The 23,572-nt window shown below is 50.9% G+C and overlaps 1 protein-coding gene across 1 annotated transcript in view; it reads right to left on the bottom strand.

The window, feature by feature from the left end:
• Positions 1–17,161, bottom strand: part of PODXL (podocalyxin like) — a 21,756-nt gene extending 4,595 nt beyond the window's left edge. The window contains exons 1-5 of the mRNA XM_026091114.1: positions 16,996–17,161; positions 8,751–9,626; positions 6,229–6,383; positions 5,188–5,253; positions 712–868 (exon numbers count right to left, since the gene is read on the bottom strand). Of these exons, the coding sequence (XP_025946899.1) occupies positions 712–868; positions 5,188–5,253; positions 6,229–6,383; positions 8,751–9,626; positions 16,996–17,161 (1,420 nt within the window). The remainder of the gene's footprint in view (positions 1–711; positions 869–5,187; positions 5,254–6,228; positions 6,384–8,750; positions 9,627–16,995) is intronic.
• Between the last annotated feature and the right edge of the window lie 6,411 nt (positions 17,162–23,572).

The following is a 23,572-nucleotide window of genomic DNA, read 5'->3' as shown; positions in this document are numbered from 1 at the left end:
CCTCGCCGGCTCGACCCCCGCGCGCAGCCTCGCGGCACGGCGCGCCGCGGGAGCCCGCATCAAAGCCGGCGCGGAGCAGCCAGCTGCACGGCTGCCCCCCGCCGTCCTTCGCCCCGGGCCGCGTGTCCCACCTCTGCCCCGAGCTCCGGTTTGGGAGCAGCAGCTCGTCGTCGCGTGCGTTTGCCGTGACGAAGAGGAGGAAGGGCGTCGGGCTCTTCCTCCCCTCCGTGCCTGCGAGGGAGCAGGCCGGGAGGGGGTCTCCAGCCTCCTGCCATGAGAAGCTAAAGCCAGGTTTGGCCATGACCCAGCTGAGCTGGATTCCACCGAAAGGCTTCAAAGTGGGCAAGAAACTCCCCAGCTACCTACCACCTGCAGGACTCGTGCCATGGTGGCCAGCAGAGCCAGGCACTGGATTTTAGGGACTCAGGAAGTCTTTTTTGTCCTGGTGACTAGTACCTGGAGACGTTGTGGAGGGGAGAGGAAGCTTGYCTGGGTTGAGGTTGCAGCTGGCAACTGAGCACTTGGCCAGTAGGTAGCTCATTTCTGGGCTTCTGGGAGAAGACCATGGGACCAGAGACCCTCAGCGAAGCTCTGGTAGATCCCAAGGGCCCAGCTGAGCCTCCAGTGGGGCTTTTTGAGGGACAAGGCCAGTGTCCCCGAGGTCTGCCTCATCCTGCACCCCCCCCCACCCCGTGCGGGGACCATACTCACGGTGCACGACCGCCCGCACGGCCCACCGCCGCGACCGTGGCTCTGGGGACGCCAGGGTCACCGTGCACTTGTCCCTGCTGGGGTCGTAGGCGTAGCGAGCCRTCGAGCAGAAGGTCTTGAACAAGGAGCCGTTGAGGGTCAGGGTCTTCCACTCGGCCTGGGGGGGGGACGACGAAGCGCGCGTGGTTGGCGTGGCTCCCCCCACGGAGGGGCACGCTCGGGCTGGCGGGGGGGCCCCACGGTGGGTTTCGCGGTGGTAGCAAAGGGAGGTGATGGACGGAGAAGGGCCACGTGCTGCTCTGGTCCCAGTCCAGGACGCAGGATCAGATCGTTTTCCCGGTCCAGGCATCCTTCCCCCAACACCTCCCACCTCTGCTCCATGCAACGAGCTGGGCAGTTCTCAGCATGGGGGGGGGGGGGGTCAGCCCTGGGCAGCGGCTTTAGCAAACCCGGGAGGATGAAGGAGCATCACACCCCTTCCCCCGGCCGGCCCGGAGCAGGGATGCTGCCGAGGGAGCCGTTCCGCCGCTCTCCGGAGGCTCCTGGCCGCCGCCGCGTCCGTCTGCCCGTGCCTCCGCCGAGCCCGGCGAACAGGAAAGGCTTAAAAGCAGTTTCTTTAGGAGCGGCCAAGCTCCTCTTGGCTGCCGCTCCCCGCCGGGATCCCGCGCCGCCCTTATCTGCGGGCGGCAGCTTTYGGCGTTACGGGAACAGCAGCGCCCCGAGGGACGGGGATCAGAGCCGGCCGCGAGGAGCCGCAGCCGGAGCGGGCGCCGGGCTCACCCGCCAGCCGGGGACGAGGCCACTGGCCGGGGCAGGGATGCTCCACGGCCCCGAGCCTCGCCGCCCACCGAGGAGGAGGAGGAGGAGGAGGAAGAGGAGGAGAGAAGCCGCCCGGCTGAGGAAGGCACCTAATCGCGCCCCATCTTATCTAAATATTTGGGAAGCGGCTCTGGAGGCGGCGAGCGGAGACAGGATGCACATGCCGGGGCGGAAGGAACGGTCCCCCGGCCGCGGCGGGCGCGGGCCGCCGGCCGCATTGTTAGTCCCCTTGGCCGCGGCTCCCTGGGAACCGGCCGCCGGGAAAGCCTTCGCCGCGGGAAAGCTCGGCGGGGCCGGAGCACCGGCCTGCCCGGGGACGGCGGCGGGCGGGCGGGCGGGGGCCGAAGCACAAGCCGCGCTGTGCCGTGAAAAGCATCTCATTCCCGCTCCGCAGCCTCGCTTCTCCGGGTTTCATCCCAGCTCTGGCATCCCCCCCCCCCCCTTTAAATCATACATCTCTCCGACCGCCCTGTGCGGAAGCAAAAAACTTTAAATTTCGGAGGGGAGGAGGCAGGTGCTGGGGAAGGGAATTTAGACCCGAGACTAAGGACCAGCCTTTGACAGGCGACTTGTGCCCAACCGCTTTGCTGCCGAGCAGTGAGAGGTGCCCGAGCCTCTCCGCCGGGCTGAACCAAAGCGTTTCCCCCCTCCCTGCCCATTGCGGTCCCATCCCTTGGGAGGGTTTTTCTTGTTATTTTTTTCCTTTTTTCTTTTTTTTTTTGAGGCGATGCCGGGGCCCCGGCGGCTCTCCCCCTCCGGCCGGTCGCATTCCTTGGCTGCAGTTGACAGGCTCTGGCGCGTTGAGCTAATCCGGTTCCCACACTGGCGGGGACCTAAAACTAACATCCCCAAATGAGGTAACAGCACTTGAGTCAACAACCCGCCCCGGCCAGCTGGCCAGGGTGATGGGGACGGAGCCCCTGCTCGGTGTGGGGGTCCCTCGGGCTGCCCTGGGCACTGTCCCGCCGGCCCGGGGCAGCTGGGGACAGGGGAGGAGGCTGCCGAGGTCGCCTGGAGCGCAGCAGCTCTTTCCTCTTCTCCSGGCAGCGGGGGCAAGGTCGCTCTCGAAATGAAAGTCAGGGCGAGAAGCATCCTGCTCCTGAGGGTCCCAGCATGCGGGAACCCAGCTCCACCAAGGCCACTTGGAGSAGGGCAAAGCGGGGTTGTGCAGGAGGGTTTTTTTGCCTTATAGAGGGTGCTGGGCAATGTGGATCRAACACAGGACCAGGTTGTCCAGAGAGGTTGTGGAGTCACCATCTCCGAGGCTATCCAAAACCCAGCTGGACAAGGCCCTGTCCAACCTGCTCTGGCTGACCCTGCTTGAGCAGGGGGGTTGGACCAGGTGATCTCCAGAGGTCCCTGCCAACCCCAACTATTCTGTGATTTCTGTGTCATGGAGAAGGTAAACCAGACCAGCCAGGACACCTGAGTTCAGGTCCAGGCAATCTCACTGGCTTCTGCTGGCRCTGCATCCCTCAGCTCGAGCAGGCTGGTGGTCCAGCCTAGCAGACCTCTGCGGGCATCCTCCTGCGCCTACAGCGTCCACCTACTCTCCTCTCACTGGGCACACCCATGTCCCAGCTGGTGGCACAAGGGATGGGTAACACTGACAATATCTGAGAGGGTGGCCCCATGGTTGTGTGGCTGGACTGGCCACCTCGGACATGGTCACCCTCTGCTTCATGCAACGCATTTCAGGCTGGGGATGAGAAGCAGGGCAGTTGCGTAGGCTGGAGAACCCCAAACAGCCAACAAAAGCAAACTAAAACCCAACTGAACATAAATGTGCTAGCTGAGCCCTTGGAAAGTCATCCTATTTGAAGTGACTCTAGCTAATGTGCCTCATTAGGGAACCAGCCTCATTAAGATCCTACCATAATCAAAAGAAGGAGACGAGGCAACAGAGAGAGCAGATGAACCTGGACCAAACTGTTCAGCCAYTGATTAAAGGTACCAACTGAAGGGGAAGGATGCTGGGAACGTATAAAGGAACATCAGTCCAAAAAGTGTTACCAACAGCCACTTACTTGGCTTTTTTTTTTTTTAAGGATATACGGTGTTGGGKTTTTTTAAATTTATTGCAGGTGGAGAAACTAAGGTGCAGTGGGGTGCACTGCCTGCGATTCCCAGGGTCATTCCCAAGCAGTTTGCTCCAGCCACTACACTGACACCGTTGCCAGATGTGCAAAGCACTGAACAAGCAGTAAGGTAACGTTGGGTCTGCTCTGCCACTGAACTGTCACGGATAACCTGGGTAGATATCCCGTCACTGTGGTCCTCTATGTCCTCTCTCCAGTCTTTACCTGGCTTGTCATTGAAACCGAGCTTTTGTGCAAGCTGCTTGCATATACAGCACCTAGCACAATGCAAACCCAGTTTTGGCTCATTATTCCTAGCCAGGATTTGAGCCATTTCTGGAACACTTCTCCTTATAGCTCTCACTTTCCTGTTTTCCCACGGGTTGCAAAACGCAAAGGATTTTTTTTCACTTTGCTGTCAAGATTTGGCTAGAGACTTGTTTACCGGGTCTACAAAGCAGGGAAACCAGATAGTGCAATTTCTCTGTTATCTATCTGCTCAGCTCGGGAGGCATAAAATTTGCTAGAGTTTTCAGGAATTTGCCGAATGGGAAGCTAACGGCAAGCGTGTGGGAGGCGTGCTGGCAGCCGATGATGCTCGAAGGATGCACCATTGCAGTCTTCCTGCAGCTGCCTGAGGACGTAATTGTCACTCTGCGTTCGCAGCGCTTCGGCTCGCTATTATGCCCGCAGGAATCTAAGAAAAACAGCGCCGCAGACTTCCCGGCTTGCCAGCTCGAGCGGGTGACAGCACAGCTTAGCAGGCACGAAGCAGCTACAGATAATGCTAAGCCATTAGGTTTTCCCACCCCTTAACTCACCAGCGCATCAGCGCACACCGGCATTGCCCTGCTTTGCTATCCAAAATTCAGCAAAGCCTTGCGGCGTAGCTCAAGCTACGTCAGCAGGGAGGAGAGCGGCTACACACAGAGCGAAGGAGGAGGATAAAAGCCAGAAGGAGGATAAAGGCCAGGCCCCATGCAGAGCCGGGTCTTCCTCTGCAGCGCTCATAATTTGGGATTTTCAGCTCCAAGCCGGACAGGGTTTGGAGCACCGCTAGCATCCCTAAGGAGCAGGAATCACACTGGGAGAGCCAGCAAGTCCCACAGCCTTGCCTAAACTAAGTTGCAGAGCTGCTTTAGGCTCCAAAATCAGATTTTGTCAATCTGTCAAACTATTTTTTATGGATTAAACCATACACCCCTATTCCATTCCAGTGTGGGCATGGCTGTGGGTTCGGACCCTGCCATGGTACGTTGCCGTCATGCCACCAGACACCATTGTGCTCCGTGCAACTGGCAGAGTCCCTCGCAGGAGTCCCCTCAGAGCAGGAATTTCAAGAGCTCCTCCAACCATATCCCCCACCGGCTGATACTGCTGAGCGTTGGGTTGCATTTACTGTGTTTTACACCCTGAAAGGGATTGTACCTTACTTTGATGAAATTATTATTGTCTCTGCAGGCTCATGTGCTCAGAGCACCATAGGTTAAAATCTCATCTCTGTCATCTGCAGCACAACTGCTACTCCTACAAAGAAGCCCAAAAGAAAAGATGGAAACTCAGAAAAGATGGTACTTACACAGGTTTTAGCTTCTTTAAGGCTTATGATGGGCCAGCTATTTTGCACCTGGTCTTCACAAATGACCTAGAAAGACAGAAGAAAAACAACTCTCAAATCATTGCCACAGGTTGGAARGACAGTTGATCAGTGAGTGATACAACAGATTGACCAAAACCAGAGCTTTGGRAACACCCCAACCAAAGCTGTGAGCTGTTTTATGCAGAGAAGACAAACCGGGGAGCCCTTCACTCCACCTCTTCTGTGTAAAGAAATGGTTTTCCTGGATAACGCAAATGGTTGTCTACGGGACATTTGCTTATGCACTTTCCAAATGAGGTTTAAGATTCGCTGTGCAGGGTAATGGGGTAATTAATTGGCTTGGACAGTAGGGCAAATTCATGCCAGGAGGCCCTGATGCAGACCTGCCCTACAAAAGTGAAATGTCTAGAAACAGGACTCCCTTCCCTCGTTCCTGGCACTGTGATCTTTAATCATTCTGGCCTCTACTCTCCCAACCCATTTTCTGCTATGATCGGCCATGCAGGATTTGCAGTGAGTTGTGGTCTTGGTCCTCTCAGCATGTACAAGTCATCTCCATCACAGTTTCTGCTCTCTATTACACTTCCCCAATTTGCATTCTTCCCTATACTCACAGCACTCACACCATAATCCTCCTCAGCTCCAGTCTCTGTGTCTCTTTACTGGAAAGCTAGGGGGAAAATGGGCTTATCTATTCTTATTTTGCTGGCTCATGTCTACACACAATTTTCCAAAGATAGGTCTCTCTCTGACTCAGACATGGTGAGAAGGGCTGCAGGCTTTACATGCAGATTGAGTGCCAGCTAAAAATTAATATACTGTTTTGGGGATAAAATCCAGCTCATGTTATAAGAGCCTGCAGAGAACTGCTATGTGCATAGGGCATGCTTGGCCCCTGCTCTCCAGGAGCAGCATGAACGTGCTCCCAGTGTCAGAAAGATCGTTCAAGAAAGAGCATCCTTTTTTAACTATTTCTTGGACACCATTATGAAAAGTCCACCTTTCCATAGGTGTCATTACCTCGTTTTGGAAGGTATCGTTAGGGTGTTGGTGACCAGGCCTGCTGCTCGTTGTCTGGTGCCCGGAGGTTGGGGCTGATGGCTGCACGCTGGTTGGACTCTGGTCAGCGATTCCAGGTTTGGTTGACATAGATCCTTGTCCAAGGCTGGTCTGACCTGGGTCCCCAAMGTACACCAAAAAACAAGCAGAAAGACACTGATACAGTAGAGRGGATACAGCTGATACAGCTCCATCTGTGAGCTGCAAAAAATAAGTTTCCAGTGACATTTATTTGGATCTCTAGATCTGCCTTGAAGCTCACTGTGTCTAGCAAAGGTTGTACAGGCTTTGGGTTGATACATATACATTATTTTARTTAACTGTGATACAAAAAAATTGTCTAGCTGATTTTATTTTCTACTGCTGAAACCCATCAGACTGTTCTGGTGAGATTAACCCAAAGGCTATGATGGCTGTGCACTGGGTAGCTGGGAAATCACTTATAACGGAGAATTGCTGGATAAATGGGACAGCCCTCATCTCATCTAATCTGGGATGTCTTCCCTGAAGGTTTCTACAACAGAGGGAGAATATCTGAGCTGGCTCCCTAGGATCTTGCAGTTAATGGAGCTCAGCGTGCAAATCACCTGAGCCTTTATAGGCATCTCTCTTAGGAAAGGATGAAACACTCCAAAAACTCTGTTGACTATATCTCCATCAGCTATGGAAAGAGCCCAGGTTGACATGCTTAGATGGAGATGACCACACTCTAGGTGCCAACACCGGGATGAGTCCCATCCTTGGGTTCTGTTCAGTTGCCCACACGTCCGTGTCTCATATTATGGGAGATACCCCAGGGCACCCTGCCCACCTGCCACGCCGGAAAGGCACACGCCCCATGTCTACCAGCCCCACACAGGTGTCTCTGACACCTGAGACCATCTCGGATGYCTCTGTTAGGGCCTGTAGTGTCTTGCAGTTCCTTGCACAAGGGGAGTAGTGCAATGAGCACTACTACTTGCCATGAGCAAGCGAGTCCATGAGCATACTGGCCTCTCATCTCCCCAAACTGTTTTAAAGAAATGGGTCTCCATCCCTGCCTTCCTAATAGGTTCTCCAATGGCGACAATCAAAGAGAATTGAAACGCCACATCCTGCTTACAGCCTGCTCAGGGGGTTGCTTTGGGGTTTTTTGCCTCTTCCACAATAAAGATGCTGGTTATTTCTCTCTCAGACACATTCTGAAGGTTCCAGGAGAGGGCTCATTTCAATAMCATCTGTTTCTGTTGCACTCTCTCACCTATTTATTTAATGTAAAGGTTATTTAGACCTTTTCAAACGCAAAACCTGAGGTCAAATTTGAATGAACATCATTTCGTTCTTCATCCTTTAATGGAAAACAATCCTCTGGAGCACGAAGGGAAAGAAACAGCTTTCATGACGATACCCATTTTACCTCCYCTTGCCTGGTAACATGCCTGAAACATGACTTGGATGAAGCCAGYAAAGACGGACTTGCATTAAGTCCTTGGCCCATTTGGTGATGCTGACAACAAGGAGGAGCTGCAAGGCTGAGGGAGAGGAGATGGCTTCATGAGTGGCTTCCACATTGCAGGCAACTGGAAAATGTGTCAAGATCAACCAGCTATTCTCCAAAGGAAGACACTGTTGAGCTTCAGTGTCATAGAAGCTTTTATTCAGGGCCAGATTTGACCTCTATCCACAATCTCACCTAAGTCTGGAGGGCTCCATGAAGACTTCACAGTCCCACAGTGTGATTGCTTTCCTGTAAATGCTATGAGGCAAAATGCCAAAGGGGAGTCTGAAGCTGTGCCTCACCAAGACACTCCCCTGGACACTTATTTCAGGGGATGAACCCTAAATCTCCAGGGGTCTAGAAAAAGTATACTGATGGTGTTCAGTGAGATCCAAAACAACATGTGGACACTCACAATGCTSCTAAGGCAGAACCAAAACCACTGCAGCAGTGATGAACACCCTTCCTAACTGCTTAGACTCTTCAGAGACTGTAGACTCAGAGTTTAGCCACAAAACTCCCTCAGTCATCTAAAGCTTTTTTTCTGTGCATGCCCAGWCAGTCTTCACTGAGCTGTCAGCCATGCTAGGGATCTTCCACATTCAGCATATAGGGTGCTGTCAATCTGTTTCATTGACTCTGTGAGTCTACAGTGTCAGACTCTACCGCTAAACTCCTCACTGTGGGCTCCCTTTGCAGTCACTGAAGATCGAGTCATTGCAGTCRACGGTGCTTAGAGCACAGTTCAATCCATCTGAAAGCAGATGTTTACATTTTGTCAGATGTTCTTGCCTTGAATTTCACTAACTGCATTGACTAGATGTCCGCTGAGGACAACGGGAACCTAAACACCCAGTTCTCAYGGACGCAACTACACTGGAAAGTCCTAAAATGAGGCAAGGTGAAGATACCCCATAATGGCACAAGATATTTCGAGTAGTCAAGGGACAAAATCACAAAAGCACCCCCCCTGCCACAGAAAATAAAGGGTCTAGTTTTCTGGTACCTGCTCCAGGAGTCAGAGTGGTGGTTGGCTTAGAGACCTTGTCTATGCTCCCAGGTGGTAAAGACAGAGATGTTTTACTAGTGGTGGGGGACATGGATCCAGCAGAAGGGGCAACAGAAGTGTTGATGCTTCCAGGTCTAGTGGAAGAGGCTGGTTTCTGGACTGCAGAACTGGTAGAAGAACGAGGCTGCTGGGTGACAGATTTGGGGGAGGAGACATTCTGGTCCTTAAGCCCAGGAGAAAGGCTGGCTGCTGGGACCCCGGTACTCGCTGCAGGGCTGGTCAGCTGGTTCAGAGGATGGCTCCCCTGAGCCACACTGGGAGATGTTGCAACAGTGGTTAGTGAGTTTCCTGAGCTGGCTGAAGGGCTGCTCTGCTGCTGAGCCGCACTGGAGGTCGCAGCAGTGGCGGCTACTGATGGTCCTGAGCTGGCTGAAGGGCTGACCTGCTGAGGCACGCTGGGCGACGTAACAGGAGTGGGTGACGGGTGTCCCAGCTGGTTTGTAGGGCTGGTCATTCGAGTTGTGCTGGGAGACACAGCAGGGGTGGACGGTGACTTTCCTGGGGTGTTTGAAGGACTGGTCACTGGAGCCGTGCTGGGAGACACAGCAGTGGTGGATGGTGGCTTTGCTGGGGTGTTTGAAGTGCTGGCCACTGGAGCCGTGCTGGGAGACACAGCAGTGGTGGATGGTGGGCTTCCCGTGCTGCTTTGAGTAGTGGTGAGAGACACACTTGGGGAATATGGTGGGTTTCCTGTACTGCTTTTAGGGCTGGTGCTTTGAACTGCACTGGTAGTTGCAGTAGTGACCGTCTGCTTATTATCTCCTGGCTTTGTACTGGTCATTGGAGAAGTGCTGTTATCCTGAACGCTGACACCTAGTGAAAAGCAAAAAAGCCCAGATAGATAAACTCTGAACTAAGGAAACTGTCCTTGGTTTCCACCCAGAATAGTTACTTGTAGAAATAAACGCTGACCAGAAACCAGTCAGACCCCTTTTCAAAGCTAGAGTCATTCACTCATGATTTCTCTTCCGCTTGCTAAAAGAAAAAAATCTCATCAAGAGCCCATGTTCCAGTTTCACTGTGTCTAGCAGAAAACAGCAGATGAGGAGGAGAAGGAGGAAGAAAACCGAGGAAGCCTGAGCGACCTACACTACTGCACTACAAACGTAGTAAAATTCAGGAGACACAGGGAGTGGGAGAAGTAGCAGGAGGGCAAGACCTGCTGACACGCACAAGTCAGGTCCCCTCTGGATGGGAGGCGCACTAGGTCCTGTGCAGGGCATTCCTGAAATAAAGCACATCCTTGTACAGAGGCAGCCAAGGGATGCTCCATGTGCTGTTGGTCAACCCTGTTACGAGAGCATCTCAGGACCCTGAAGTGGCGAGGAGCCTCAGATAAATAAGGTGACACGTTTGACCATTTTGAAAGTTACTTTCTTTTTGCAAACTCCAGCTTTCTTTCTATAATCACTTTCATTTTTTTATTTAGTTTTTTTTTTCCCCTCCCAAACTCAGATGATTGCTACAAAAAAAAGGTCACAAAAAGGCATGTTCACATAAATTCACAGAGTCAAACCATGTACAGACTGAAATTCCCTGTTGGGTAAACTGTGTAGATAATATTTATTCTACTTGCTCCAAAACAACGGGTCAGCACCGGACAGGGTTTTACACTCACCTGTAGCTCCATTATTTTAATTTCAAGGATGTTCAAATCAACTGTCCATTGAAAATATTATCACCAAATTATGACTGCTTGTTTGTTTAGCGGATTTTTTTTACTATTCTGAAAAGATGGAGAAATTCGCATACAAATGCTTAAAGTCAGTGTTCAATTTCACAGACAAATCTTAAAAAGAAAAAAAATCAAAAGATTCCTTTAGGTAAGTAACGGAGAACCAAGACAGGGAAATGAAGGGCTCCATCTACATTGCCCACACAAATCCCCAATGCTGTTATAAAAGCACAACCTTAACCGCAAAATTCCCACGTGCTCTTCACCCTGCATTCATATAGCCCGAAACATCCCTTAGAAATGCTGCTTTTATCATGGCTTATTTGTTTTTGAGGAAACCCATGAAGCAGTTTACTGAGAGCTGACATTACCTCAGTGGGAAAAGAGCTCCGGCTCAATACGGAGAGCCATGCCAGGGGTTGGCCGTTTTTCAGTTATCTCACATTATCATTCACAAAGAGATCTGTGGGACTGGCAGTTGATTTCTGAAGAATACTTTAAATTCTCAAATTATGAGGCTGTTTCTCAGTGAGGTAAGCGGCCAAAGGACGGCTTGCGTGAGAAAAGAGAGCTCTCCAACAGCCGCGAGCTCTGCGACACGCCACAGTGATAAAATGTGGTGCATTCATTACGAGACTGGATATAAAATTCGGGTCCGTTTTTTTTGTTTCTGATCATTGCAGGAGCTCCCTCAGTTGCCAATGAGATAATTTTTCTCCATTGCACATGGTAACCACCAGCCCTGGATTCTTTGCTCAAATTCGCCCCAGGGAAGGTTTGACAAATCTTTCACCTTTGAAAAACCGCAGGGAGCACTAAGTCATTTCATCAGTGGATTTATCTGGAGTAGAAAAAAATGAAAAAAAATCTGATTCTGGGGAGTTTTGTTCCACTTGATGGCCATGCAGAAGAGGGCTGTTTTTTGCCCCTCCAAAATAGGAGTGAAACTTCCCAGGTTTGGTTTTTAGCCATACGCATTTGACGCAGAGCTCTCCCGAAATCTGCTTCGTTTTTTCATGCTAGTAGACCGGCGAGGCACTTGCTCTTACAGAACCTGTTTATTTGCACTGGTTGTGCTTCAAAGATCTGATGAAAGCTAGAGTTTCTGAGACTATCAGCTTGGCTTCAGCTGAGGAAATCTGACCTGGATCAGCGCTGCCAGGTCTGGATCCGGGAGGTGGAGGCATGTTAGAGATGAGACCTAGAAGTGGGATTCGGGGTGGGGAGGCTGGGCAAGGAGTGGGATTACCAGGGGACCCTTGGGAGCTGCCTGGGCATGGGGTGGCTTTGGAGGAGGTTGGAGGGCTACGGCTGGGCTCTGCACTGGCAGGGATGGGCATCCGAATAGGGAAACTCAGAGATGAGAGAAGAGACGTGCAGACCCCCATTCTCAAACATATTTTCTACTGCTGGTTCCCTACCAGCCACCAACTGTTTCTGAGACCACCGTTAAGATGTGAGGGCACCTGGTGACTTTTGAGCTACATGATCTGAAAGGTACAGTGACTAATGAGTTTAACTAAAACCAGCAGGGTGGATTACTTGAAGAAACCCTGGACTTGCAAGGAAAAACATCTCCACCACAATCTGTGGGAAAAGAGTGTTTGTGGAGAGAAGGCACATTTCTTATTAAACCAATTGATGTCTGAAGGGGGAGAGATAAGGGAGTGAAACATGGGCGTAAGACCAGGTATGGGCACCCAGCAGGTGCAAAAGGTAGGATCAAGTCATCGTCTTCTTTCTCCTTAGATGGTCTGAATCCTCAGTGACGGTTGCTGCAAGCTAGAAACCAGCTATCTAGTTAGTCAAAAGAGGGATCAGCCCATAAATAAAGATGAAAGGTTTGTCAGGAGTCTTGACAACAAGCAAACCAAGAAAAAGCAACCTTTAAAGGTAGAAAGAAAACAAAAGAAATGTAAATAAAGAAAGGCTAGGAAGGAAGGTGGAAATAACCCGCTGCTGTCACTTCCTCTTCATCCCCCAAAGCCCAGACCCAGAGGGGCAGGAAGCAAGTGCTTGCTGATGGAAAGGTGGAAAAGACAATTCGACCCAACGCGATCCAAAGGAGAAAGGGGCAGGTCAGCGCCTTGGCTCTGGGCCAGCTCCAGCGACCAGCTGGGATCTCGCAAGCCACAAAAAGAGGGGCCCGGCCTCAGCGCTTCAACCATCCCACCCTGGGGAGCTGTGAGGCCAGCACAGCTACCAAAGTGCTTTTGAACCAGGCCGTTTGTAGCAACTATCGGGTGAAAATGCCCAAAGCAAGGGGTCCCTCCACTGATGGAGGAAGCCTGTGTGATCCTCCAGGCTYGCCCCAGCTAAGGTGGGTAGCAGATCCTCCTTCAAGGGACAYGGGGGCATGCATCCTGAAAAAGCAACTGGGAGAAGAACTGAGATTTGAGTTGATGCCCACAAAACTTACTATTTGTTTAGCTTTCCACATCTCTGCTTCCACTCTTGCTTCATGCACCTCTCCCATTAAGGTCGAGAGATCTTAAAACATTTATTTCTTCTTTGTCTTTAAACCATGCACAGGGATTTAAGTGGCCTATGAGCAACCTGAGGAGCCAGTCCACCCTCCTGCTTTGGGAGGGGTGAGTCACCACCAACGGGGGTGTACGGATGAATGGACGCATTCAATGGGTGCCAACCATGCGGACACGTAGGACATTGTCCATCCTACTACAAGGGCCAGGCCTAGGTCAGGCAATGCTAAATGCTACAGTGGTGGAAATTTTCGTGGATAATGACCTGTGTCTCTCTGGCAAGCAGCACCACAAATGATCTCAGACAGAAAATACTTTATCACACTGCTCCTTCCTTATAAACCCACTCTTCCTCCAGTGGGCTGGATGGCACCACTGGGAAGCCTTATGTAAAAAATCTCCTTTCCCAAAATCGATCTGAAGGAGACATTTCTTTAATACCCTCCACCCTGGCTTTGCTCAGCTCTGGCTGCTACCAGATTTTCCCTTTCCCCCTTTCTTCTTCCACTGTTTGCCTCAAAGCTGGTGATTTTGAAGAATTACTTTGCCCTGCTGAAATGCAGTGGAAGTGGTGGCCGACGGCCATGGGAATGGCCACGGGAAGGGGAAATCCAGGCAGTCTGCAAACCTGACACTCCTCCTCTTAAAATAGCATGGGTCTGACCTCGGGCTCTTCCCGCAACATGGTCAATGTGCCTGTCATGCCGCCGGTGATGGCCACAGCCAGGCGAGAGAGRTCAGCTGCTGGCTGAATCCTCTCACGGAGGATCCGGGATCATATCCCCAGATCTGTCCCCCAAGGGTTTTGGCCACAGATCTGTTAGCGAAATGCGTCTTCACTGCCCAGATGTGGCAGGCAACTTCCTCTGCCAGGACACTGCTGAATCAAATGTTCTCCCATTCACAACAAGCCAGACGCTGCTGAGGTCTCTGGGCTGGACACTTTTTGGCAGTTCTATTCCTTTGGGCTTAATATTAGCAATTTGCCCAGAGATTCTGTCTCACTACAGCCTTAGAAAATATTTTTTGAGATAGATTGGAGAAGAATGAATTACATTTTTGGTGTGTAACAGTGCCACCTCCAACAGAAGGCCTGGCTTATGCAAACTCATTGCTCTTGTTTTCAGAGGCCTACCAAATACTTAATTTCAAAGCAGAAACACATGCAAAATAAACAGCAAGAGCATTGCAAGGCCAGGAGTCGCTGTTTTCCTTTCACACACGTCGCATCTCTTTCAAACTCCGGAGAACTATTTTTTTTTTATCTCTTCCTCCCTGACTGGCTGCCCGTTCCAAATCTCTGCAGTGGACCCGGCGGTAATAATTGGTAATGATACCCCATTTCCCTGGGCYGATAGCCAGTATTGCCTGATGACTGTCCTCAACAAAAGACGTGAAAAGGATCTGGTCTAAAAAGAAGAGAAAAACCCTGCAAAGCACAGCTCGATAGTAAGAAAAGACAGAYAGGACAAGATTATGTTCAGTGTCCCTTTTACATCCAGATTACTCACAGAAGATACAGTATTTCCTTCGGCAGTGAAAGAATGACCCTTTCACACCGTGAGCCCCGAAGATGAAAGGATTTAACGCACGTAAGAGAGAAAAGAAGAACGGAGGGGAATTCCACCAAGTCACCAACATCACCCCCCCTTACCAGGAAGAGATTATTTCTAAAAGCCTGAAAGGGAAAGTTCGCTTGGATTTCAGCCAGGGGCCCTCACCCTGTTCTCAAGAAAGCAGAAAAAATTACCTGCCTCTGACCTTCCTGGTTGGGTTTCGGCAGGGCAGGACCAGTTACTGGGTTTCACTTTTTGGACCATCATCAATTCTTCACGTTACAGAAAAATAGCATAACAYACCAGCTATCAGACCGTGTGTCTCCCAGCGCGATGCTCTTGTTGCTGGACTTGGGGAAGTGCTTTAACACTAACAGGGCGCAACGAGTCTAATACCTGGGTCTGCACCTCTCCTCTTGCATGTGTCACCCAAAACCCCCCAAATCCTTGCATATCTTAGGGGGGAGTGGGGTAGGGCTGCACGATAAATATATACTTATATATATATATATAAATGTGTGTGTGTGTGCATATATATAAATATTATATATTTATATTTATATACCCAGGAGGAGCAGGCAAGCCTTCCACACATGCATCCATGCGTGCAGAGGCCAAATAGCCCGGAGGAAATGAGTACACTGCAAAAACATGATTTCATTTCCGGATATGTGTATCCTATGACTACATCTGCAATACGGTGTCTCTGCAACGGGAGAGCCCCGGAGGGGTGAGAGCTTTCCCCGATCGCTAGCTACAAAGACGGGCCGGTTTTGCCCAAAGGAGCAGGGTTTGCAAGGCTGGAAATGCTGCTTTCAGTCCCTGCTGCTCTGGGGCTCCTCCTGGCCAGGGCTGGAGGAGAAACATCCCAATTAGGAGCTACTGTAATGTGAAAAGCTGCCCAAAATATACAAGGAAGCACATGGTGTTTTGTGCCAATGGAGTTTGCTCCACCATCAGTTGAGGGCCACAGTTTTCAGCATGCCCCTGAGCGATGCTCTGAACCACTTTGACCCTCTTTGCAGCATGGACACAAGGGAGTTTGCAGGCTGGGGAAGATGCCAAGGGGGAAGTAGATTATTTGGAAAGGCCACAGCTTTGAGCACGAAAAAAAAAAGAAACGCATCAGTGCAAAATGCAAAACGAAAGGACACGTCCTGTGCCTCCTCCCTGCAGCCCACCCGCAGCTGCCACTTCTCCGTGCAGCTCCTGTTGTTAAATTAATTCCCTGCCTGAGAGCTTCCYGTTTCCTACTTCTGTAACACCCCCACCGGCTCCGACCACCTTGTTGAAACAGCTCAGATCGGCTAAAAATCTATTAATAGTGCAAAAAGGAAACCCAAAAGAATAACTTCGGAAACGGTGGGTGACACACCCCACTCCGGCGGGCCAGCAGGCTGAGCCCGGCTCAAAGCTGGCTCCTGCTCCTCCCAAGACGGGATGAGAAACCCCGGGAGACCGAGCGACCCAGGGAAGGGGAGGGGATATGAGCCAGTTCCTATCCGCCTCCCCATTCGCAGCCTTTCCTGATCCAGTAAGGGCTAGGGGTTGAGTTCGTCAAAGGGAAAAGGGGGGCTGAGGACCCAGTGGTGGCCTTTGCGAGGGGCCACCTCTAGGGTGGACCATAAAGACCAGGGAGACCAGATTGGCAGAACAGCACAAAATATAATTATTATTTTTTCTGGAACCGAGCTGGGCTACCAGAGCCAACTATCATGTCACAGGGTTTTCAGATTTCCCTTGTGGACAGGCTCTTTCCCTTCCTCCCACTTAGAGAAAGACAGGTCCAAACAGCACCGTCCTCCTGAGCCACCTGCCGAGATTTTGGCGAGAGCCGTGACCCGAGCCATGCTGCGGGCAGCGGATGCGCGTGTGCTCCTCTATCACTTGTCACCCTTGCAATCGGAGCTTCTCCRCGTCACAAGGTACAAATCCAATCTCACCATCACCGTTATGAAAWGGTTTCACCCGGGTCAAAGACAAACTTGGCCTCCTGCGGGAGAACATGGGGAAAAGTCTGACGGCCAGTGTCAGCGCGCTTTCGGGACCCTAACCCATCAGTCCAACTTTCCGATGCAGGCATCTCTATCCTCTCCCAAACTCTGTCAGAATAAATAATAATTAAAAAAAAAAAACCTTCTGTAGCATAGTCTTGAGAGAATTGCACTGTAAAATATTAACGATGAGACCTGACAGTTGGATCTAGTGAGAGCTACAGTATCTCTCAGGAAGGAAACGAGTATGTCTGGACCCTGATTTAAAGCCACTGAGCCTGTTTTCAGCAGGGAACCTCCTTGTCCCCTGCTGCAAGGAGGCTTGAGTGATAAAAGCTTTCAGTTTGGTGCTGATCTTGCATGCGGGTGACAGAAATGGAGACAATAATATCGACAAGGATCCTTTCCTCCACTGTCAAATGAAACGAACCCAGAGCCGCAGTCTGCCCAAAGCCCCTACCCAGAAGGACTTACCTGATAAGCACTTATTCGCTGCACACCGGAGAAAACCAGCAAYGAGCTTCAAGCCCTGAAGGGTTTTGCTCTTATCACGCCCGTCCAGGTGGACAGAAGTGTCCAAGGCTTCCCGCTCTGCACCGCCTTCCTGGAAATACCCCTCAACTGGAGATGTTGGGCACATTCCAGCAGCACCTTAACATCATCCTGAGCACTATCAGCAAGCCAAAGGATATTATGGTTGCTCATGCCCCTAGATGAGCCAAAAACTGCCCTGCTTTAATTCAGACCAGAAAAAACTCTTTTAGTTGCCCCTGTTGCACCTGAGGGAAGTAATTCAGAATCTCGCGGCGCAGGTACGTGAACCAAATCTCAGGCTTTTGCTGCTCTATCCCTCCTGTTACATCTGCCTCACTTTATTTTACTCACAAGACAGCCTTTTGGGGTACGAGGAGCAGACTGTGCAGTCTAATAGCCAGTCCGCCTGTTTGGGAAAAGAAAACACCATTCCACATTGCAGATAAACTGTTACAGTTAAAGCTTCTTGGTTTTGACCAAGAAACCCAGCCAAAGCCTGAGAAGCCTTTCCTTCCGCAATTGCTACACTCATCCCCAAAATTCAGGTTCTGATGAACTGGCATTTTCTGATGAGAAACCTGCTTCGTTAACAAATTCCCAATCAGCTCTTTCTGCAAGTATTTGAGCCAGCTCAGCTTGTCTGTTGTTTCATTTGGAAGTATGACAAACTATTAAAAATAATCATCCCAAGGCACATCTCCCTGCTCAGACACGTTCCTCTCCAGTGTGCAAAGAGATATTTGCTCTTCTGGAGGAGAAGAGCACTTTGTTTTACAACTTCTAGGACTTTTGGAAACTTTAGAGCAATTAGTTTTTCACTGACGTGAGTCTGTCCATGGCAGCAGCAGTTTAACCCATGAACCCTGGGCAACCCCAGCATCTCTCCTCCTCTCTTCCTTGGCCCCTCTAAATGGCCCATTTGGGGAGGCAGAAATGGGTTAATTTGCTCTATGGAGGCCAATTAATGAGCAGCTAGTGGATTTTAGGGAGCAGAAGTACTTCAGCACTCCTCATCCCAGTACTGTGAAGAACAACAGGTTTGCTTGAATAGACCAGGTTATTGCAAGTTCATAGGAGGGGAACCCAAAGAAAGAGCTGCTGGAGATGGTCTGAGATGAAGCCTCCTTTCCTGTGCATCAAATCTACCACTTCACGAACTCTGCTGGGGTGACTCCAGGTGGGTTTTGCCCTCCTGACCTGTCTCCCTCCTCACCACGAGGTGGGCAGTCAGGAGGCCTAGTCAGACAGAAGCTGCTCTGTGTGCAGAGGATGCACGCTTACTTCAATGTATACGTGTACAGGTCTATTTTGGCTCCTCTAGACTAGACGTGACCCCATCTCTTACCTCCATCTCTCAAAAAAATTATCATCAAATTGTCTTTCATGCCAAGCTTGGATTTTTCCTGAATTTCTCCTTGAGGACTGTTTATTGCCAAGAAATTGTGATTGGGCTGTGACATCTTTCACCCATACGGACCCAACTGGCCCATCCCAGGCAGTGTCATCTGCATGGCCAACTCCAGGCCAGAGGTGAGGGACACTGGTGATGGGAGCAAGCTCTAATGTAGCCTCTCTCATGGATAAACACAGGATACCATATTAAGGATTGTGTTTCCATGGCTCTTACCATGGACAGTCTGTAGCTATCTAAGAAGTGAAGGGAAAGGGGAAAAATAATAAAAAAGAAACAGGAAGACCAGTGTGGAAAATGAGGGCTCCAAAATGCTTTTGCATGATGTTGTCAAGGAGGCGAACAGACACACATACACACATGCACACCCCTTTCCATTCTACCCCCAGCTATTTTTCATCACTGAACCTGGAAAAATCCTCTTTCCGCTGGGCGCTCATGGGATTTGGAACGGACCCGGCTTCAATCCCACACCGTTCCCAGGCTGCAAAATGAACCGGGGACTCTTCACAGCCCAAACAGAAACCCTCTCATCGCTCAGGAAACGGTAGCGGAGCTGCTGAAGCGGAAATGCTGGGAGCACAAGCCAAAAAAAAAAAGCACTTCCCTGCTTGACCAGACCCTCTGAAGCTCAGCGCATAGCCACGCTCATATCCTTCTCAGGCCTCTTTCACACCGTGAGCAAGAATGGAGTTATCCTGCGGCTACCTCGCTTCTTTGAAGCAAAATTTGTGGCAGTACAACACACTCCCTTTCCAAGCTAGCATTAGTCTCCCTCCTGCAAACAAGCCCTTGAACAGTTTTCCACCTGAAGCCAGAGGCCGAAGGACATGATGTCTGGTATATTTAGCACTGAAACCTCTCTGTTTCTGCAAGAGTCATCTAGGGACTTTGGAAGAAACTCAAGCTTTACATTGAGAAATGGGCCATGAAAGTGTCTTGGCAGCAAGGCAAAGCCCAACTACTTTTGGCCCTAAACAGTGGTCATGAATCAAAATCACACTGAAAGTCACAAGAATGCCTTAAATCCACAGGATATATATAAATATATATAGTATATATGCGTATGTATTTTTATAGAACATTTAGGATTCTTCTGATATAACTTCCAGGTTGTAAGCCATTAAGATACTCTTTCATGCTTTAGTCTACAAGCATGAGTGCTAAAGAAGCTTGTTCTCCTAAAAAAGTAAATATATTAAAAGCCCAGATTCCTCTGAATCTGGAGAGGAATCTCAGGTCCATAATAAGGACGGAGAGCCTGGATAAGACTATCAGAGTTGGTAATGTCACCTTGACTCCTCAGGGAGACCGTTAACTTCACCACCTCCCTTCCATTGAGGGTTGAAGGCTGACCCACAAATTGACTTCAGCAGCATAGAGTACATAGCTGGCAGCAGGCTGGTGGGAAGGAGACCTTCAAGAAAGCCAGTGCTAAGAACTGCTTGGCTGAAGCCACCAGTTTGCTACTGAGGGCTGATCTGTGTCACATCAAACCAGCCCCTCCTGGAGAGCTGACCTCTTTTCTCCAGCCCTCCTGCAGAATTGCCTCACACTGTACGAGGACAGATTTATGCATCTAGGCAAAGCAGAAGTTCCTCTCCATGCTTTTCAGCCCAGAAGGATGAATCATCTCTGTCTAGCTTTTCCTGGAGGACTGCTACAGACAACTTGAAAAGGAGTGAGGACAGTAGCCATCAACCGGGGAGCTGATTTTTATTCAGCCTGATGGCTTGTCTACTCAGAAGTACTCAGGAAAATTAATTGAAAATTAACAGAAGGTGTGATTCCAAAACGGATTAGTTAAAGTGCACACAACTCGCCAGGTGGTGACTCTTGTTCGGCTTTAAATCAGCCCTCATCCAATTTAGCTGAAATGAAGTGGGTGAAATCAAATTAAAGTCTCCTTAGTTCTGAAAGCCAACACAGGAGAGCTGATAAAGTTTAAGAAAGTTAATACCGGAGAAAGCTGGTGATGGTCCCCACATAAGCAAGCTCCCAGATTTTGCATTTGGCACTGATACCGACCTCATGCAGGACCAGGCTCCTTTCTGCTAACCCCAGCATCTCGAAGGAGATGGGCTTACACGTCCCAAGTGAGAAGCAGCCTCGCTTCTGTCTGGCAGCCGAATTCACTGGCTTCGCTTCCCTCCAGCTGGCCAGGTTCATACTCCATGCAATCAGAGCAAGGTGGGGAAGGAGCTGGCCCTGAGCTACTTCTCCGGCTGGCTGAACCTCTGCCAGCTGCCCAGCGCCTGGGGAGAGTTGTCTCATCTAATGTCACTCATCGTTTTGCATCAACTATGTTCTCCGTAAGAGCTGAGGGTCCCAAATGCACAACCTTCCTGGTGGGTTGGTTTTGCAGCCAAAACCTCCTGCTTTTTGTGAGGATTGTGCTAACTCTTGCAATGAGGCACCTTGAGCCATGGCCCGTGCCTGCGCTGGCTGGGTGATGCTGGCATACGGGAGGGCAGAGGCCAGCTCGGGAGCACCCTGCCTGCTGGCACTGGTCCTCATCCCAAAGGTCAGGCAGGAGGGAGGAATGCAGAGCTGCAATAGCTCACCGAGGGAATGGACGTATTTAGTTCACTCCCCTTCTCTCTGCCTGTTCTCACCAAACATCACTCCCCTCATGGTGGGGGCTCTTCCAAAAAGGAAAGAGTTAACCCAAGAGCAGAAGTAGGGACTATTGGCTTCCCTGAGACCTCAGAGCCTGACAAGCTGGACCATGGGAGACAGAAGGGCATTAGGACTGGCATTAGCAGCAGGGATCAGATCCCCAAACTTGTGCTGTATAAACTGAGGACCTCAGCTAGTCACCTAGGCATCTTCTATAGTCAGTGGAGGGAGACCAGCATCTCCGGAGGATGACTCTATTCATTTGAAGCAGATCCTTCTTTGGACAGGGCAAATTGCCCTCCGGACATGTCAATGTCTCTCCACTGACAGTCCAAGTCCACAAAGTGGACAATTTGCACTTTCCGGATGTCTCAGGTTAGATGAGGCAGGTTCCACTTCCACTCTACTTCCAGAGAAGCAGGAGTTGCCAACAGGTACAGAAGGCTTCACCAACCTGATGTCCAGAAATTAGAGTGGTGAAGGGCAAAAAGGAGCCCACAGAGAATTTGCTGGAGGCCCAGCAAGGTGGAGGTCAAAGCTGTAGCCCTGAGAGGCAGAAAATGAGAAGAGAGACCCTAAACCTAAAGAGATAAGGGATCCTAGCCTGGTCACAGGTAGCTCCAATGCAAAGAAAAAAAACCACCATGGGGGATCGAAAGGTCAGTTTATCCTGGCACACACCACCACCGTGGCGTTGCAAACCACAGTCCTTCCACTGGTGTCCGCTTCTTTGTACCTCCCTTTCCTCCTTGCCTCCTCACCAAGATTTATAGCAGGAATGACCCTCCCGGGAACAGCCTTTCCCTTCACAGCTCCCAATTGCTTGCTCCTGCCACAGCTGAGGAAAAGGCGAGGAGATCCATCACGGGAGGGGAACTCCCACCGAAGGGGGCTCCAAGGCTTTCGGCAAGGAGGTAACAGCCAGAGGCAGCACCGGCTGCAGCACCGCGGCCCTGGCGGGGTCTCGCTCGGGGTGGGAGGAGAGGGTAGGACTCAGAGGGCACTTGCCCACCCCGGGGCCAAAAGGAAGTGCATGTGCCAGCGGAAAAGCGATCGACAGGAGGCGATAAGACCTGTAGCCTCACCCTCCTTTGTACGCCCAGCACCTTTGATGACTCACGGGGTCAGCCCAAATTTACGCCCTCAGCACTGCCGCCCGCCTGCAGAGATGCCGGCGGCTTTATTTTTAACCTCCTCATGGTCAGGAGCCACGTCGCCTCCCCACTGCTTGGCAAGTCTGGCCGTTTTTCATGGGAAAGCCTTGCATCGGGGGGAAGGCTGGGGTAAATCAGTGCAGCGCACTGCGCTGCCGGCACCGCAGCACGTCGCCCACCGCGGACCCAACGGCAATGGCTCCATCACCCGCTGTGGCACGTCGGGGCTGGTCGAGCAGACCCTCCTCGGCCCATTGCAACTCTAGGGTGGTGAAGGACGCTGCGAGGACAAGTGGATAATAAAGCCAGGGATGACGCCAGGTGATGGAGCCCCCATTAGGTGGGTCACCACCTCAAGCATCCCTCGGTAAAATTTTGGGCAATTCCCAGTTAAATACCCACTGTTCATTGCCACCTGCTTTCACTGCTCGTTCGGACTCTCGCTGGGGACAGGCTCCTCCATAGAGACATGGTGGGGAACCTGCAAACTTGCACTATTTGGGCAAAAGGCACTCCATTGACGTTAAAGCTGCCACCACCATCCCTCAGCCACGGGTTGGAGCCTGGCCGGAGGGCAGGAGCGAGCCCTTTACCGTGACCTCGGGTAGCGCCTGCGACGGGGCCGGCAGCCCGGCGGTTTCCTGCTCACGCCGCAAGGAGGGCTCCATGTTTCCTCGCGATCCTTTGTGTGTCGGTGCTATTTCAAGTCTCCCCCTTTTCTTTTTTTTTTTTGTCTTTGGCTCCGCACCCACACCTCAGGGTGGGGGCTTCCCGGATCAGGCTGAGCTCTATATATACCCGCGCATATACGTAGGCACGCACATATATTTATATAGCAGCGCAGGCGCGCCGAGCCTTCGGGCATGGACTGGACACGGTGCACTTGGCAGGAGGCTCCGTACTATTCTTTAGGTGGGGAGAGCCGAGGAAGGGAAGGACACGGCTAACCCTCCCTCCTATTCAAAACTATTTAAAGCCCGTCTGGCACAGACTTGCTTTCCCACCAAATGGCCCCAGTGACGATCTGGCTTTAAATCTGTGTAATCAGATCAACTTCTCTATTGTTGGCAAAATCATAATTGCCTCATTATTTAACTCTCCTGAAACAGTAGGTTTTACAGAAAAAGAATATCCATTTTAGTTCCTTCTCTTTCTCTCTCTCTTTTTTTAAGTGTTGGGACTAAATCTCCATTTGAAGAGCTTCTGTTCTTCAAATTCAACAGTTCTTGTGCTCCCCCTCCTTAAAATAATACACACAATCACAGGAATCGCTGATGAAAGGCACAGACAGTAAGAGATGACCTTTCCCAATGCAGGACTCTTCAACACAGTA

This window comes from Apteryx rowi, unplaced genomic scaffold (genome assembly GCF_003343035.1).
Source record: "Apteryx rowi isolate R43461 unplaced genomic scaffold, aptRow1 scaffold_9, whole genome shotgun sequence".
NCBI classification, from domain to species: Eukaryota; Metazoa; Chordata; class Aves; order Apterygiformes; family Apterygidae; genus Apteryx; species Apteryx rowi.
The sequence above is the reverse complement of the archived record's forward strand: the minus strand, read 5'-3'. Positions and strand labels throughout refer to the sequence as shown.